The sequence below is a fragment of the Stenella coeruleoalba genome (genome assembly GCF_951394435.1).
Source record: "Stenella coeruleoalba genome assembly, chromosome: 10".
Taxonomy (NCBI): domain Eukaryota; kingdom Metazoa; phylum Chordata; class Mammalia; order Artiodactyla; family Delphinidae; genus Stenella; species Stenella coeruleoalba.
Window position 1 is genome coordinate 82,244,973 of NC_137156.1, and position 19,910 is coordinate 82,264,882.

Genomic DNA, 19,910 nt, shown 5'->3' on the forward strand with positions numbered 1-19,910 from the left:
CTCATACCCATGGATGAAATACACGTCAAGGCCTCTGCTCTATGTTTTCTCGTCTACGCAGAGGCAAGAGGAGAGAAAGCAGGCCAAACTTCCAGCAAGTATGCTTAGCTGTAAGGAATAGTGTCTTCCCTGTAAAGATGTAAAAATAGAGAGCAGTCTGTGAAACACCAGCCCCTGTGGATCTATTAAAAACTCCTGTAGACACTGCTACTGAATTAGGTCAGCTGAGAAAAGCAGTCTGGAAAAGGAGTTAGAACTCTTAAGAAAAAGGCTTCCAGCCTTTCTTTTGCCAGGAAACAATTAATTCCTTACTGAATCAAGACCCCCACCCCATGCCAGCAGTGCAGTCACTCACTGTGGGTTGCACCTGTAGGTAAGACGGGCAGGTTACACCAAATCCCCTGTCGAGTTTCCCCACTTTCTCCCCCACTCATCCGACACATCCCTGCGAGTCCCACAATCTCATCCTATTCTCCTGTGACAACTCAGAGCATTGCCTGGCGTGGGGGCGGCCCACTCCAACATGTGGATGCTGCCTACCCTGTCTGCAGCTCCTTGCATCACTCCCCCCAACCCCATATCTCCCCTCAATACACACTGACCTCCTCCCTTCTTCAAATATCTCATGCTCTTGCACACTATGAGGCCCTGGCACAGCTCTTTCTTGCCCCACCTTCATTTAATTAGCTTCTTTCAATCTCAGCTCAAGCATCACTTCAGGGGAACCCTCCCTGGTTGCAGAACCTAAGTCAGAGGCTCCTAGTTTGATGCTCTCACAGGTGTTCTTATCCTGCAGAGCAATAATCTCATCATATAGATATAAGTTACCAGCTTTAGTCTTTGGTTAGTGTCTGTCTCCTCTTCCAGACATTGTAAGGGCATTGTCCCAGCGATTTGTTGCTGTATAACAAGCCACCCCAAAATCTGGTGACTCAAAACAACAGCGATAATTTGGGTAAGAGCTGATGGGGACAGCTCACCCCGTTCCACGTGGCGTCAGCTCTACTGGTGCTGGAGGATACACTTCTGAGATGGCTCACTCACATGGCTGGCAGGTGACGCTGGCTATCATTTTGTCTGCACCGGACCTCTCCATGGTGGCATGGTGACTGGGTTTCAAGAGGAAACATCCCAAGAGATAAGGAGTGAAGGCTGCAAATTTCTTAAGGTCTGAGACTAGAAACTGCAGCATCATTTCTGCTGTAGGCTACTTGTCAACAGTCACAGAGCCCAGATCAAGAAGAGGAGACACAAATTGCCCCTCCCCCTCAGTGGAAGGCATGTCAAAGAATTTGGGGGCCATACGGTAAAAATTCCACAAGCATGATTTTTGTCTAAGTTTCTTTCCTTTTGTTCCCTGAGCATCTAGCACGAAGCCTGGCACAGAAAAGGCCTCAAGTTGAAATGAGGAAATTCATTCTTTGTACTCTTTGTCTATGGGCCAGGGAGCCTGTACTTGGCCACAGTATTTCTGAGCTGATTCCTAGCTCTATGATTGTCTGAACTTTGCCTACGAGCCAACCTGTGGCACCAAACCGATACCTCAGTACCTCACACAGGAGGAAGCCAATTCATTCAATCCCACTCCTCAGTTCCCGACTCAACTCTCTTAGAGTTGTGAGGGAAGATGGCAAACAAGTCATTCTCACAATTAGCAAAAATGTCAATTACAGACACTTGCCTGAAAACACAGTGGGCTTTAAATTAGTTACACATGACTAAGGCATAATACCCACCTACAGTTGACATTCACCACCACCCACAGCAGAGCTCACAGCTGCTGATCTGAAACCACTGGGGAAATCAGCTGTGCAAAGAGCCTGCTTGGGAGCAATCTACCCAGTTATAAATACTGCATTTAGGCCCATTAGTCTTTCATTCATTCATTCCAACCCAGCTTCCCCTTCCACTCACAGGCCTGATTAGAAACAGAAAACCCTTACTGAACGCTTACGAAGTGCCAGGCACTTTACGCGTGTTAATTTGTCAAAGCCTCACAAAAACCCATGAGACCATTTCTGTTGCTATCATCCCCCTTGTGGACGACAGGCAGTAAGATGGCCGCCATAGTTATACATTTGTGCGATCCCTTCCCCTCAAGGATGGGCGGGACCTTGGACTGGCTCCTAACCACTGTTACATGGCAAAGGGGATGGGATGTGCTGATCACACTGCAGTGCAATCTTGTTGGAGTCTCTCGGTCTCTTTCTCTCTACTTTGAAGAAAGTGGTTTTGAAGAAAAGTAAAGGCCACGAGTCCCACAGCCTCGGGAAATGAGTTCCACCAACAGCCTGCGGGCGCCTGGGAGTGAACTCGCCCCATGGAGCCTCCAGGTGAGAGCCCAGCCGGGGCCGACATCTTGACTGCAGCGTGGCAGAAGATCCAGCTAAGCTGTGCCTGGACTCTCGAACCAGAGAAACTATGAGGTGACAAATGTGTGTAGTTCGAAGCCACTAAGTTTGTGATACTCTGTTTTACATCAGTAGATGATGAGCACACCCATTTTACAGGTGAGAACAGTGGGGCTATTAAACACGTTGCCCAGGGCCTCCCCAGGCTTTAAGTTATTCTTTCCATTGGATTCTAAAACAGTAAAAAAACCCACCTTTTGGGGGCACTTACGACACGCCAGGCATTGTGCCAGGTGCTTCACATGTGTCATTTCCTTTAATTCTCAAAAAATGCCCGTGCAATAGGAACCACTATCATCTTATCTTATAGCTAAGTAAACTGAGGTCACAAAGGTTAATTTGCCCCAATTCACAGATATTTAGTGTTGAAACCAGGGTATGAACCCAGCCACATTGAATCCAGAGCTCACATTTACTCTTAAATCTGTACTTACTGCTTCTTGGAACTATGCAACATAACTGCAGGTGTGTTCTGATAAAGTGGGAAGGTGCCGGCCTCTGACCTAGGCTGGGGTTCGCAGAGCTGAAACTGGGCGAAGAAACTAAACGTGAGGCTGGACAGTGTCTCTCAATGTGCAGAGAGCACAGAGCTAAGTCAGTGCTCGGTGAAGAAGCCTCAGGGAACAAAACAATCTGAAAACAGTGCCACCGTGAGGACTCTGGGAAGGGACTTCAAAGCCTGAGTGAAGGAAGAACTTGGTGATAGCATCTTCATCAGGGACACATCTGGGCACATGTGTGGTTGCTAGACCTGAGATAGAGGGTACATTAGACTTCCTGTAAGTTCAACTGCCTCCCCCAAAGCTGCAGGCTCAGCCTTATGGGGGTAAGTCTAGAGCAATTCTGCAGGTAAATTCTGCAGAAAGGCCCCAAGAAATTTGTCTCCCAGCCAGAAGAACCCTGTCAACCGTGTAGTTATGAAACAGACAGTGTAACATTGGAGCAAAGCACAGAATACTCAGACCTGGGAGGGTGGCCTTAGGCCAGCTCTAAGGTGGACCCTGCCATCATCCTATGGCCTGGTCATTTCAAAGATACTGCAGGAAAGCTAAAGAGAGAAAGCCAAGTAAAAATGGGATCCAGGGGTTACATATCTCAATTTAGCTTGACCTAGATTCTGTTTTGACAGCGTAACAGGCTCTGTGCCCAAAGATGAACAAGACGTAGTCCCTGCCCTCAAGGAACTCATAGGCAAGCAGAAGAACTCACAGAACTCAGCAAACAACCAGAACACTGCAAGGCTGACGTAAGCTATAGCAGAGGTCCACACCAAATACAGAAGAAACACTAAAGCAGGAAAGACTGAGTCCCAACTGCAAAACTGAAGAAGGACTCACGGAAGGTGGCATTTGGCATGATTCTGGAAAAAGGTCTAGGTCCCAAATAGGTAGAAGTAAGAACAGCTTGTTCCACAAAGAGGAAGTATTGTGTTCAAGAATATAGAGGTGAGAGATACCAAGTGTATATACAGAAGAGCAAGGGACAAATTTGACTGCTGTGTGAGGGTCAAGGAAGGCTATGTACTGGGTCATACAGGGAGAAAATATGAGATGAGATCATCTGTGATTTTGAATGCAGATAAATAAAGGCATTGATCATTACTCTATGATTAATGGGGACAATGGGGAACTCTAAAAGATTTTGGAAAGGCAAATATTTAAATCTGCCTGACACTTAAAGAAATGTCATTTCTCCCTGTGTAAAAGAGTTCTGGATAAAGAAGGGCATTATTTCTTAGAGTATTCTAAGGAACACTGGCCACAGGCAAGTTTCCATAAAATAAAGAGTCCTGTGGTAAAATAAATATCAGAAATGCAGGTATTCCTTTCTTGAAGATCTGAAATGCATGTTAGGATATTAGAAGCCCCGGGAAGTACTGCAGGATGAAAAGCTACTTAACTCTGTATCACTCGGTGTTTTCCCAAGTATTTCATTACTGATTTTTCTCTTTGAACAAACACATTTAACACTTCTTACAACTATAAGATGTATTGTTGCCAAGGGTGCATGGTCTCTGTGCTTCAGTTTTTATGCCAAAGAAGAGCTTTGTTAGGGAATGTCCAAGTCCTTATTACTTCCCACAAGAGAGTTGAGAGGCCGATTTCTCTTCTATGTTTAATGAGTGAGGCTGGTTAAAAGGGATGAACTGAGGATGACTCTACAAGGTGGGCTGTCATCTCAGAAAATACTCTACTGAGTCTGTCTCCTCTGCTTCAAGGAACAGAAAACTTGCCGTATTCATTGTTGTCTCAGCTTTTCAAGGCCCCAGAAGGACTTGTGTCGAAACAAGTATGAAAGCATTCCACATTAATTACAAGTGTCCGTTAGAAGGCCCAGGAGATGTTGTGCAGGCAAATAAATGGGGCCAGAAAAGATCTGTAAAAGCACCTACGATAAAACCAGACCTAAACTGCCAGAGGGTCTTCCTTGGAATCAGGAGCATAATTCAGCCATAAAATGAGTCATAGCTGCTCCTTCTCTCTCCTTCCACATAAACATTCCGTGCCTCGTGGAAGGATTCTTTACCATCTATTCCGGGCAACAGACCCAAAGATACCGCACAGAAAGGGAGGATGATTTGTTTATAAAAATGTTGTAATAAGTGATTTTATAGAACTGAAATGCCAGTTCCTTTACTACCTCCTCCCACTCATTTTACAACCAGTTAATATTTTTCGGAACTGTTGTGTTGTATTCCACTCAGCCGCCTCTGCAATCTTTGTTGCCTATTTTTCTGCCAGAGCCACAAGAATAAAGCTGTCAGATGGTCTGCGAAGCCATTTGTCTTGTCTGGCGAATTGTCTAGAGGCGACCATAACCTCCTACCTGCTCCACTATATAAGAGAAGTAGCCTATCTTAACAAAGGAGAATTTAAATATTCTTTCGATCTGTGTTATCTACAAGCATCTAGGATGAAATCAGCGACAATCTATTTCCCTGACAGTTTCTGACCTTGTTCCGGCAGGAATGGGGTAGGTGTTCCTATTAAGCAGGGCCTCATATTGACCTGCTTACAGAGATGTTACATTCCGGCAGGAATACTGCAAGGTGTGTGAACTGTAATAAGAAATGTGACTGCTACAAGAGGAAGGATACAGCATGAAAGTGCCCCACAAGAAGAAGATTAAGAGCTGTACTGAGCTAATGGCATACAGTGGTTGGGCTTTGAATGTGATGAGGATTTATGGTTTCAATTAGGGCTGGAGAGCAATTTTAGAAAGTTACTAGCAGGCGACTGGCATTCTCAAAGATGGCTCATTTGTGTATTGCTCAAGATGAGCTGGGTCTTTTAGTTGTTTACAAACACACATGGCGGCTTGCATTGAATGTGCGGAAGTGACTGCAATATTGCATATTCAGAACTCTTTAGCAGAGCTGAAGGCTGCTGCTTTGGTTTCTGAGTGCTCCTGTGTGGGCCAAGCAAAACTCAATTTTGCAGCAGTTTCTGCATCGAAAAGAAAAGTTGAGTTTCCCCACCTGTCCTAAACTCTGATACACTATTTCAAATGAACAGCTTCGCCATTCAGCATACTCCCTCATATTTAAAATTCTTAAATGCCTCAAATACTCCATGTTTGTGCTGCCTCGAATACAAACAAATTAATTTTTAAAATCTCCCCACTGAAATGTTTTGCACTGAAACCCATAAATCTTTGCGTCCAAGTGCTCATGTTTTTCTCTTTTAAAGCCTTGGGGCATTATTCATGAGGTGCAAAAATCTCTCAAATAAATTAGAATACTGGTTGAGGCATCTGCAAACACAACAAAAAGCACTCAATTCCAGATTATGGAAAGCTGTGCATGCCCTTGAAAGCTGTACATCATCTTGAACCAGCAGACCTTGATCTTGGCATCCCATGGAGCCCTGAAACAGTTTACCTAGCCTGTTCATACAGGAAATACAAGGTAACCCTTCCCACACATGGTCCCATTAGGATTTCTCATGAACAAGTCCTTGGTCTAGGGAACATGTTCTCACTGCAGATAGTCTCTGCTTTTCATTAGCCTGTTCTATATGGCCATTGAAGGTATGGTTCTTTGATCCCAATTTTCAAGTGGGTAAGAAATACCCATTTCCTATTTTCCCTACTTACTTATATCCTAACTATTTGAAAAACAGATATTTTAAATTAAAAATATATTTTTCTCAATCAGATTAAGGTACTCAAACCTTTATTCCTCCAGCTGAGGGAAACTAGTGTGTGTGACTTGAGTTCTGGGAGATTTATCTGATAGAAAACAGGGGCAGGGTCTGCTGACATCGACCAGCTCTATTCCAATTGTTGATCCATGAAGTTGACCATCCTTCTACTTCTCTGTCAAGAGACACACTGCTATGCACCCATTCCTTTCTGAGGTCCATCTCCTTGTTCCTTGACCTTCATAAATGAAGTCAATGAATTCAGGTATTTACACAACATAATAGGAGCAGAGATTCCAAGAAGATTTTGGTTTTAGTTCTGCCAAAATCCAAAGGCAAAGAGAGACCATGGCTCTCTGTTTGGAATTGAGGAGAGATAAGAGATCTTGGAAACGCAAATATCTCTAAAAACTTATCCTGCCTTCAGGATAAGAAGTCAAGGGTTCCATTCTTTACCTTTCCTTTCTAGGAAACGAGCATCCTCCTCTCAACTTTGATTATCCTGAGCCTTGGCTGGAGGAAGCAGGAATGTTCTCTGAGAAGGTGGGATTAGATTCTGGGCCACAAGGAGACAAGGACACGGTTTTGATGGTGGGTGTGAGCAGACAACCATGATGTTAATTCCATCTGTAAGAGATTATGGCATGTACAATGGTCAATCAGAATGGACACCCATAAAATTAGTGCTGTTATAGAAATGATATGACTGTACTGGTAAACACTGGCTGAATCTTAGCTCTGGAATTATATAAATATTGGGTGATTTTATTGAACACATTAGAAGAATGTTCTAGGACTGAGCCAGGGAGGTACTAAAAAAATACTCCCCCACCTAAGTCAGAGATATATAACAACATAAAACAATATAAAAATATTATGAATAATATAAAAATTATGAACTGTACATGGATTTATATGAATATTTTATGTATATCCATTCATGTATACATGTATTCATACAAACACATATACATATATGTATACATATGTGTATACACACATGTATATATCCACATGAAGGTAAATAACAAATAATGGCTCGACACTGATAATTCAAGTCCACACTTCAGAGATTTGTCAGCCAAGGGGAGACGGAGATGGGGTTTTGATCTACCAACTCCCATCAGTCACTGGTGGAAAGCTGCTCTGGGAACATGAACTCTCTGGCACTTGAAGCCTATCCTATAAACACACCAGCTGAGTGGACTGGCTGCAATGGCCAGAAAAAGCCCTGAGGGAGAAAGACGTAGTGGCTTGCAGCCAGAAGCCACTGGGTCTATGAACAAGGAAATGGTGAGAGCTTCAGGGCTACGAGCAAGCCAACACTGTTTGCTTTAGCAGCCAACTACTCCAGGCTGACATCTGCTCAGCTTCAAGTCCAATGGATGAAAGATGACCCTCCCTTTCTAATAATTTTAGTCATTCTGATAAAAGTTCTTGAATATACATCTTAAAGCCTCTTGTAGGTTCGAGTGCAATACTGTGGTTTGTCAAGCCTGGGTCATGTGACAGCAGCCAAAAATATGAAGAAATAAGAGATCAGCCAAGATGGCAGAGTAGAAAGACCCTGGGCTCACCTCCTCTCATGGGCACACCAAAATCACAACCATTTACAGAAAAACCATCAATGAAAAAGACAAGATCCCACCAGAAAAGACCTTCTACAACAAAAGACATAAAAAGGAACCACAACCAGATGGGTAGGAGAGGCTGACTCACGATATAGTCAAGTCCCATACCCACAGGTGGATGACCCACAAACTAGAGAATAATTAAGTTGCAGAGGTTCTCCCAAAGGAGTGAGAGATCAGAGGTCCAAGTCAGGCTCCCCAGCCTGGGGGTCCTGCACCGGGAAGATAAGCCCCCAGAATATTTGGTTTTGAGCCCAATGGGGCTTACTTTTGGGAGTCCCAGAGGGCTGAGGGAAATTGACTCCACTCTTAAATGCCACACACAAAATCTCCCCCCCTGCCTGGGACCCAGGGAAGAAGCAGTAATTTGATAAGAACCTGGGTCAAACCTAGCTGCTGATCTTGGAGAGTCTCCTGGCGAGGCAGGAGTCAACTTCAGCTCACCCTGGGGACACAGACTCTGGCGGTAGCCATTCTTGGGAGCTCCTGCTACCACATGGACACTGGTGCTGGCAAGTGCCATTGTGTAATCCTCCATCTAGCTTATTGGCTCTAGGCCCTAGCCCTTCCCTGGCCCAACAGCCTGTAGGCACCAGTGCTGGGATGTGTCAAGCAAAGGAACCAATTGGGTGGGGACACAGCCCTTCCCATTAGCAGACAGGCTGCCTTAAGACCTCCTGAGCCCACAGCCACCTCTAGACATGGCTCTGACCACCAGAGGACCCAGGACACAGCTCCACCCACCAGTGTGTAGACACAAGCCCCAGAATACCCTGGGCCCCAACACTGCTCTCCAGGAAGACTACTTTAGCCACTAGACGAACTTCATCTACCAGGGGACAGAAACCAGATGCAAGAAAACCACAATCCCATAGCTTGCAGATCCAGCCTGCCCAGCAGCAGGCCAGAATCTGCCCTGAGGCCAGCTGGGCTCTGACCCTACCCACAAGCAGGCCAATACAGCCTTCAAGACACCCTGGACCATGTTCCAAACAAAGGAACAAGATAAAACCTCAGAATAAGAACTAAATGAAGTGGAGATAGGCAATTTACCTGAGAAAGAGTTCAGGGTAGTGACAGTAAAGATGATGAAAGAACTTAGGAGAAGAATGGATACACAGAGCAAGAAGATAGAATTTTTTAACAAAGAGCTAGAAAATATAAAGAAAAACCAAACAGAGATGAAGAATACAATAACTGAAATGAAAAATACTCTAGAAGTAATCAACAGACTACATGATACAGAGGAAGGGATCAGCATGCTGGACGACACAGTAGTGGAAATCACTGATGCTGAACAGAAAAAGAAATGAGGACAGTTTAAGAGACCTCTGGGACAACATCAAGTGCACTAATATTCACATTATAGGGGTCCTGGAAGGACCCCTATAAGAGAGAGAGAAAGAGGCTGAGAACATACCTGAAGACACAATAGCTGAAAAATTCCCTAACTTGGGAAAGGAAACACACATCCAAGTCTAGAAAGCACAGGGAGTCCCATACAGGATTAATCTAAAGAGGAACACACCAAGACACACAGTAATGAAAATGACAAAGAATTACAAATAGAGAATATTAAAAGCATCAAGGGAAATGCAACCAATGACATACAAGGGAACTCCCATAATGCTATCAGGTGACTTTTCATTGAAACTCTGTGGGTCAGAAGGGAGTGGCACAATATATTTTAGGTAATGAAAGGGAAAAACTTACAACCAAGAATACTCTACCCAGCAAAGTTCTCCTTCAGACTTGATGGAGTGATCACAAGGTTTACACAAGAAAAAGTTAAGATTAAGAGTTCAGCACCACAAAAAAGCTTTCCAAGAAATGTTAAAGGAACTTCTCTAAGCAAAAAAGAAAAGGCCAAAACTAGAAACATGAAAATTATAAAAGGAAAAAGTTCATTGGTAACTGCACACATACAGTAAAGGGAGGAAATCATCTCATGCACAAAGCTAGTAGGAAGGTTAGAAGACAAAAGTAGTAAAGTCAATTATATCCACAGTAAGCAGTTAAGGGATACACAAAACAATTAGATACAAAATATGATACCAAAAGCAGTAATTGTGAGGGGAGGAGAGTACAAATGCAGGATTGTTAAGATGCATCTGAAATTAAGAGATCAGCAACTTAAAACAATCATGAATATATATAGATTGCTATATAAAAACCTCATGGTAACCAAAACCAAAAAGCTATACTAGATACACACACAACATAGAAAAAGGAATCCAAATATAACACTAAAGACAGTCATCAAATAACAAGAGAAAAGAACAAAAGAAGAAGAAAGGACAAAGAAGACCTACAAAAATAACCGCAAAACAATGAACAAAATGGCGATTAGAATATATATATCAATAATTACTTTAAATGTAAATGGACTAAATGCTCCAATCAAAAGACACACTGTGACTGAACAGATACAAAAACAAGACCTGTATATATGCTTCCTACAAGAGACTCACTTCAGCTCTAAAGACACACACAGACTGAAAGTGAGGGAATGAAAAAGGGTATTCCACTCAAATGGAAATCAAAAGAAAGCCAAGGTAGCAATACTTATATCAGACAAAATAGACTTTAAAATAAAGATTGTTATAAGAGACAGAGAAGGACACTACATAATGATCAAGGGATCAATCTAAGAAGATTAAATAATTGTAAATACATATGCACCCAACATAGGAACATCTAAATATATAAAGCAAATATTGACAGACATAGAGGGAGAAATTGACGGTAACACAATAATAGCAGGGAACTTTAACACTCCATTTACATCAATGGACAGACCATCCAGATAGAGAATCAATAAGGAAACACTGGCCTTAAATGAAATACTAGGCCAGGTAGACTTAAATGAAATACTAGGCCAGGTAGACTTGATTGATATATATAGAGCTTCCCATCCAAAAGGAGCAGAACACACATTCTTTTCAAGTACACATGGAACATTCCCCAGGATAGATCACATGCTAGGTGACAAAACAAGTCTCAGAAAATTTAAGAAAACTGAAACCATATCAAACAATTTTTCCAACCACAATGCTATGAGACTAGAAATCAATGACAAGAAAAAAACTGCAAAAAATATAAACATGTGGAAGCTAAACAACCAATGGATCACTGAAGAAATCAAAGAGGAAATTTTAAAATTCCTGGAGACAAATGAAAACACAATGATCCAAAATCTATGGTATGTAGCAAAAGCAGTTGTAAGAGGAATGTTTATAGCAATATGAGCCTACCTCAGGAAATAAGAAAAAATACAAACAAACTAATCCTACACCTAAAGGAACCTGAAAGTGAACAAATAAAATCCAAAATTAGTAGGAGAGATATCATAAAGATCAAAGCAGAAATCAATGAAATACAGTAAATAAATAATAGAAACATCAATGAAACTAAGAGCTTCTTCTTTGAAAAGGTAAACAAAATTGATAAATATTTAGCCAGACTCATCAAGAAAAAAAGATAGAGCCCAAATCAAAATCAAAATGAAGAAAGAGGGCTTCCCTGGTGGTGCAGTGGTTGAGAGTCCGCCTGCCAATGCAGGGGACACAGGTTCGTGCCCCAGTCTGGGAAGATCCCACATGCCGTGGAGCGGCTGGGTCCGTGAGCCGTGGCCGCTGAGCCTGCGCGTCCGGAACCTGTGCTCCGCAACGGGAGAGGCCACAACAGTGAGAGGCCCGCATACCGCAAGGAAAAAAAAAAAAAAATGAAGAAAGAGACATTATAACCAACACCACAGAAATACAAAAGATCATAAGAGACTACTACAGATAACTACCTGCCAATAAAATGAAAACTCAGAAGAAATGGACAAATTACTAGAAATGTACAATCTCCCAAAACTGAACCAGGAAGAAATAGAAAATATGAATGAGCCAATTACCAGTAATGAAACTGACTCAGTAGTTTAAAAACTCCCAACAAACAAAAGTCCAGGACCAGAGGGCTTCACAAGTGGATTCTACCAAACATTTAGAGAAGAGTTAACACCTATCTTTCTTAAACTATTCCAAAAAATTGCAGAGGAAGGAATGCTTTCAAACTCATTCGATGAAGCAAGCATCACCCTGATACCAAAACCAAAGAGAGATTTCACAAAAAAAGAAAATTACAGGCCAATATCACCAACGAACATAGATGTAAAAATCCTAAACAAAATATTAGCAAACCAAATCCAACAATATATTAAAAGGATCATATACCATGATCAAGTGAGATTTATCCCAGGGATGCAAGGATTTTTCAGTATCCACAAATCAATCAATACAATACACCATATCAACAAATTTAAGAATAAAAACATATGATCATCTCAATAGATGCAAAAAAAACCTTTTGACAAAATTCAACATCCATTTACGATAAAAACTTTCCAGAAAGTGGGCATAGAGGGAACATACCTCAACATAATAAAGGCCATATATGACAAAACCACAGCTAACATCATACTCAATGGTGAAAAGTTGAAATCATTTTCTCTAAGATCAGGAACAAGATACAGATGTCCACTCTTGCCACTTTTATTCAACATAGTATTGAAAGTCTTAGCGACAGCAATCAGAGAAGAAAAACAAATAAAAGGAATCCAAATTGGAAAGGAAAAGGTAAACCTGTCACTCTTTGCAGATGACAGGATACTATAGAAATTCTAAAAACACTACCAGAAACCTACTAGAGCTCATCAATAAATTTGGTAAAGTTGCAGGATATAAAATAAATATACAGACATCTGTTGCATTTCTATATACTAACAATGAAATATCAGAAAGAGAAATTAAGGAAGCAATCTCATTTACCATTGCATCAAAAAGAATAAAATACCTAGGAATAAACATACCTAATGAGGTAAAAGACCTGTACTTGGAAAACTATAAGACACTGATGAAAGAAATTGAGGATGACACACACATATGGAAAGATATACCATGTTTTTGGATTGGAAGAATGAATATTGTTAAAATTACCATATTACCCAAGGCAATCTACAGATTCAGTGCAATCCCTATCAAATTACCAAAGGCAGAGAACTAGAACAAATAATTTTAAAATTTGTATGGAAACACCAAAGATTCCGAATACCCAAAACAATCACGAGAAAGAAGAACACAACTGGAGGAATCACAGTTACTGACTTCAGACCATACTACAAAGCTACAGTATGGTACAGGCACAAAAACAGAAACGTAGATCAATGGAACAGAATTGAGAGCCCAGAAATAAACCCATGCACTTATTTTCAATTAATCTACGAGAAAGGAGGCAAGAATATATGATGGAGAAAAGATAGTCTTCAATAAGTGGTGCTGGGAAACCTGGACAGCTATACGTAAGAGAATGAAGTTAGAACATTCTTTAACACCATATACAAAAATAAACTTAAAATGGATTAAAGACCTAAATGTAAGACCGGAAACTGTAAAACTCTTAGAGGAAAACATAGACAGAACACTCTGACATAAATCACAGCAATAATTTTTTTTAACATGTTTATTGGAGTATCTGCTGTATAACAAAGTGGATCAGCTGGACATATACATACATCCCCACAGCAATAATTTTTTGATCTGTCTCCTAAAGCAAAGGAAATAAAAGCAAAACCAAACAAATGGGGCCTAATTAGACTTAAAAACTTTGCACAGCAAAGGAAACCATCAACAAAATGAAAAGACAATCTACTGAATGGGAGAAAATACTTACATATGATATAACTGACCCAAAATATATAAACAGCTCATACAACTCAACACCAAAACCAACCAAACAAACTGATTAAAAAACCGGCAGAAAACCTGAATAGATATTTTTCCAAAGAGGAAATGCACGTGGCCAATGGGCACATGAAAAGATGTTCCACATTACCAATCATCAGAAAAATGTAAATTAAAACCACAATGAGATATCACCTCACTCCTGTCAGAATGGCTATCATCAAAAAGACCACAAATAACAAATGTTGGCGAGGATGTGGAGAAAAGGGAAACCTCATATGCTGTTGGTGGGAATGTAAATTGGTGCAGCCATGGTAGAAAACTGAATGGAGGTTTCTCTAAAAACTAAAAAACTAAAAATAGAACTACCATATGACTCAGCAATTCCACTCCTGGGTATGTATACAAAAAACCCAAAAATGCTAACTCAAAAAGATACATACACCCCAATGTTCATAGCAGCATTATTTATAATTGCCAAGATATGGAAACAACCTAAGTGTCTATCAACAGATGAATGGATAAAGAAGAGGTTGTATATATACGCAATGGAAAAAAATGGAATAAAAAGCCATAAAAAAGAATGAAATTTTGCCATTTGCAACAACATGGATGGACTTGCAGGGTGTTATCCTAAGGGAAATAAGTCAGACAGAGAAAGACAAATACTGTATATCACTTACATGTGGAGTCTAAAAAATACAACCAACTAGTGAATATAACAAAACAGAAACAGACTCACAGATATAGAGAACAAACTAGGGGTTACCAGTGGGGAGGTGGGGAAGGGGCAACATAGGGGTAGGGGATTAAGAGATGCAAATTATTATGTATAAAATAAATAAGCTACAAGGATATACTGTACAACACAGGGAATATGGACAATATTTTAGAATAACTATAAATGGAGTATAACCTTTAAAAATCACGAATCACTATGTTGTCCACCTGTAACTTATACAACATTGTACACCAACTATACTTTAATTTTAAAAATAGAAAAAAAAATAAGAAAAGTAGGGAAGAGTGAGTCCTCTTAGAATCTCAGGTGTTGGCATATCAGAGTGGATATAAGGCAGAAAAAAATAAACGCAAAAAAGTGACTCAATGATGTCATAAATATTGAAATACAAGTACAGTTTTCTCATTGCCATTCAGCCATGAGTGTGAAGTCACTTGGAACACAGGACTGTCTGAATCTCTAAAATGCCAACGGCGAGGGTCATAATTTTACCTAACTTTCTACCAGACATAATTTCTTTTCCGCCCTGGGTTTTGACTGTATTGGTTGAGAGACCTTGGACAAAAGAAATTTAGGAACGAGGGAGTCAAGAAATAAACCACAGAGGCAAACACCAGCCTCGTTGTTCTTTCATACCACAAAAGGGGAGAGGAATTTTAGGAAACAATTGAGTTCATCAGTGACTGTATTTAAGATCATCTACTGTATATTTGCAATATAAAGGCCAAAGCAATTACAGACGTGATTTCCCTAAAGAAACAAAAATAAGGAGAGAGAGCTAGACTTGATGGCTGTTAGCACTGAAAGACATCTTAATCAGCTTAATATATTAACAGTTCCGTGTCTGATCAATCACAGAATGGGCTATTTCATTTAAAGTTCTTTGTGAGACTTGTACAATTGTAAACTAAGAGAAATGCAAACTGTATGTTTGCGTATTAAAGGAAAACTATATTTTTATCAAAGCAAGAATCTCCCTTCCCAATAGTTCTGATAAAAGCATTGATCCTCAGATGCTCTGATTAGGACAAATGTTTACTTCTGAACCAACCATAGTGTCCAGGGGCCAAGGGTTCTTTGCAAATGGAAACCTCTAATTCCCAGGACACTTCGGGAAACTTCAGTCAAGTCAGAAACACCAGTATGAAATTGTACTCGTATTCCCAAGCCTGCGTTGGCATTTAATTGTCTGGTTTTGCTTATATGTGGGGGTCAGGGTGGGTAAAAATGCTTTTTAACCTGAAAAAAATGTGCATTTGTCCTCATTACATTTATCACTGGTAAATGGCACTTCCTGATGGAGACAGCATTACTAATCTGTGAGATTTTGTGTTGCTGTGTGATACATGTAGAGAAATACACCTCACATGTGGATTTCACATGAGTACACTGGATTCAAGTGCACTGTAATATTATGTGAGATCAGCATATAAGCTAAACAAAGCTGAGATCTACTTTGTGTACTCTGAATTTTAATATGCAGAGAACAGCAGGCTGTCTACCCATACAAACTGGCTTTAAAAACCAAGCAGTTAATATCAAGGCAAATAATCTGTTATTTTAATAATTAATCCAAATTCTTTAAAAAGATGGTTAGGAAGCCAGTTACCAAGAGTTTTAAAATACAGTTATTTTATTGGATTCAACTTTCAGTGAAAGTTTAATGTTTAAACATAGACAAGTGAGGATATAAATGTTTCAATAATAGGTTTAGATTATTTTGGTAATGAAGTCAAAAGGCCATTAACGATAAGCTTGCAGCAATTGGTAAAATAATCAAGGTCTTATTTGAGTCTTCCTACTTTAAGAGCTTAATTTTCTTGCAATGAAGGTCAAAGGAAGATTCAGAATGGTAGATGCAGAGGGCATTCAGAGAAAATGGAGAGAGAATAACATGGAAATGAAATGGTCAAGATACAACATTTATTTTCCTTGGTTTTGTATCAATTTCCTTTTATTTTTATTGCGATAAGAGTGTCCTGAAGCATGTAAAAAGAATTTAACAAAACAAATTTCTCAGTGAACATTTATTGAGAGAACTCTTTTGTTAAAAAAAAAAAAGTTTAAAATACAATAGGTAAAGACCAACAATACCAGAGGGAAGGAACTAGGTAGAGATTCACAAAGTCTAGGTTCTAGATTCAGTTCTGACATGCTATAGAAAACTCTGGACAAGTCTTAACCCCACTGTATCCCAGTTTCTTTTGAATATGAAAGTTATGAACTAGACAATCCCAAATATCCCACTGGGCCTTAAATTATGTGATCCTATACAGCACTTTTTAAAAAAAAGTTAATGCATTGTAATTCCAACAGAAATCCTAAATCAGAAATCAGTAGCAATTGTGAATATTGAAATGTATTCATATGAGAAATAAAATCAAGTTGTAAACAATTAAACATTCTCTCAAGCTAGTTTCATATTCTCCTACAGGCTGCGTAGTGCTATTTGAGTGATGTTACTGAATAGAGATTAAAAGGCAATAACAAACATTTTTAAGAATCATATTATTTCCTTTGATAAATGTAATGTGTGTTTGGAGGCAAGAAAAAAACATTTCAACTCTACTTTCTTTCTTCCTATTTTCTTCTTCTAAAGTCTATTGATTTTCCTTTGCCTTTTTAGGGAATCTAAAAGAAACAAAATCATGTCTAATTCACATCCAGAATCTCCTTTTCATTGCTCTCTTTGCCTATGTACTGGTTCTATCCCCGCAGGTTAGCAGATCAGGGAATAGTATTTATTTAACTCCAGGTGCTAAACTGGTTCAGACACAGAGTACTTTATTAAAGAACCTGTATTCTGTAAAAAATAATCTCTGTTTTTCTTTTATATCCCTGTCTTCACAGACATAAGGCAACCTGGGACTACATTCAGAATGCTTTACTTTGTACTGAGGAGAATGGTGTCACTAAAGATTGGAAAAGGGAAACTTAGGTTTCTGGCTTGTTCACATAAATGGTGATGCCAAATTCATTAGCTGGAGAATATTAGAAAACGACCAGATGTTGGGGAAAAGATGACAATTTCAATATGTTTGTGTGCATTTAAGGGGCCTTGGAGAAGGCCAAATGGAGATGTTCTCGGAGCACAGAACATGTGAACCTAGAACTTAGTAAAGGGGTCTGGGCTGGAGCCATCAATGTGGAAGCCACTGGCATGTCCTTATGATTAAATAAAGCAATGGGTCCGTGGAAAATAGTCTCTGAGCAGAAAGCACCATGATACAGATCTCTCCCATGCCTCGCCTCATTTACACTCTGCAAAAATCTAATGGGTGAATATTAACCTCATTTTACAGATAAGGAAATTGAGGATCACAGGCAAGCAGATGAGAGCTTCTCCCATGGTGAAACATTTCTTTTTTGCTTCATCTTCTACTTTTTCTTAGATCAAAAGGATTAAATGTGGCTGTTCCCTCCCCAGCTTTCATCCTAATCAGAATAAGGACTGATGAAAAATACAGTTGCTGATGGAAATCACTCAAGGAGAAGTTTCTGCCCATGGTTTCTCAATGAAGACCTGTGTGATTTCTACTCTGAAGGATGGATGCTATAAGATAATGATTAGATAACAAATTTAAGGGAAGAAAAGCTATAAGCTATCCTCCTTGATCAATCAGCCATACAGTGAGAAAAGTTTGATATTTGCATTATTATTTCTCATTCTTATTTGAGTCTTCCTACTTTAAGAGCTTAATTTTCTTGCAATCCTTTTTCTATTATTATCTTTCCATTTTTATTAGGTGTCTGTCACTGGACTTCTCTGTGGACAGAATTCCAATGCCTCATGTAGTTTTCAACGCCAGCTCAGACTTGGGAATTATTCAAACATCATGGGTTTTTTTTCCTTATTGACCTGTCCAGCTCTCTCCTTCCTGTCATGTCAACCTTGACACTGGAAGGCTGGAAGCCACTCACAGACACATACACAAGTATTTATCTCTGAAAATGTAGGCAGGATGCTGGAGCCAGCTGAGGTGGAGAGGCTATGCAAGTCAGAAAACTGCATAGCAAATACTGTAATAAGTTGAATTTTGTGCTAACAGACGTTTCCCAGACCCAGATAGTCCCCATGGAAACAGGGCTTTGCTCTTGGCAGTTACATCAGAATTCTCTTCAGTAAATAATCAGTGATAGCACATACTTTCTTTCCTCATTGTCCTTGTGACAACGGTGAATCCTCAACTGGAAAGAGAAAACAAAAGGAGAGGGATACCATTGCTCCTGAATGACAGGCTGCAATGCCTTCCAGAGGACCCCAACAATAAGAAAGAGGGGCAGCAACGGGAGTTTAAGCCTGAAGTGTTTTTTAAAAACCACACAACAATGGATAAGCACATTTCTCTCCAGGATGGTTGGCAACTTGCTGATGATCATGGCCATGGATGAATATTTACTGTGTCCCAATATCAAGGCTTTATACTAGACCCTGACCAGAGGCAAGTCTAAATTCTGTAGGGCCTGGAGCTTATACAATAGGCAGAGGAAGCAGGGGCAGGGGGGGAGGTGTCTTCGAGGCAATAATGTAAAATCTTGAATACAGAATAAGGTACAGGGCATTGGAAGGGCCCCAAGCAAAATGAGGGGCCCGGAAGTTTACACTTCCCTGGTTTCTTGGTAAATCCATCTCTGATCCTAGAAGTAGAGTGATAGATAAGGATAAGCACAGTAACAACAACAGCAGCAGTAGCAGCTACTCTATACTGAGCTGCCAACACTGTACTGAGCACCTCACATGCGTTATCTCATTCAATCTCACCACAACCGCAAGAATTAGATACCAAATTTTGCAGATAAAGAAATGGAGGCTCAATAACTTGCCAGTGGACAGAGTGGTAAAACTGAACTCAAAATCAAAGGTTCTGACTCTAAGTTCTTAATCACCAAAGTACAAGGTTCTTAAGAAGTCTTAGTAGTTTTATGGCAACGTTAAGGGAGGTACCTGAGACAGTAACAGAAAGTTCAGAAACAGTTTTCTTCTGGAGGGGTGAACACATAAAGAAGCATGTCTCAACCCTTGGCAGGATTGACATTTTGGGCTAGATAATTCTTTGTTGTAGGGGGCTGTTCTGAGAATTACAGGTTGTTTAGCAACATCCCTGGCCTCTACCTACTCGATGCAGTAGCACACTCTTCTCAGCTGGGATGACCATAAATGTCTCCAGATATTCCCTAAGTCCCCTGGCTGGGAACGGGGGAGATCACTGAACTGAGAACCCGTGACTTAAAGATTGAGTAAGAGGTAGGGAGGTGAG

General features: G+C 40.3%; 1 protein-coding gene across 9 annotated transcripts in view; it reads right to left on the reverse strand.

Moving 5' to 3' along the window:
- The window catches only part of SUCLG2 (succinate-CoA ligase GDP-forming subunit beta), a 434,144-nt gene that overhangs the window by 86,483 nt on the left and 327,751 nt on the right, over positions 1-19,910 (reverse strand). For 3 of the 9 annotated variants that reach the window (XM_079935031.1, XM_079935027.1, XM_079935030.1), the window contains one exon: positions 7,010-7,180. The exons of the other annotated variants lie outside the window; for them this stretch is intronic. In XM_079935031.1, the coding sequence (XP_079791157.1) occupies positions 7,041-7,180 (140 nt within the window). In that variant the 3' untranslated portion in view covers positions 7,010-7,040. The remainder of the gene's footprint in view (positions 1-7,009; positions 7,181-19,910) is intronic. 9 annotated transcript variants of the gene reach the window in all.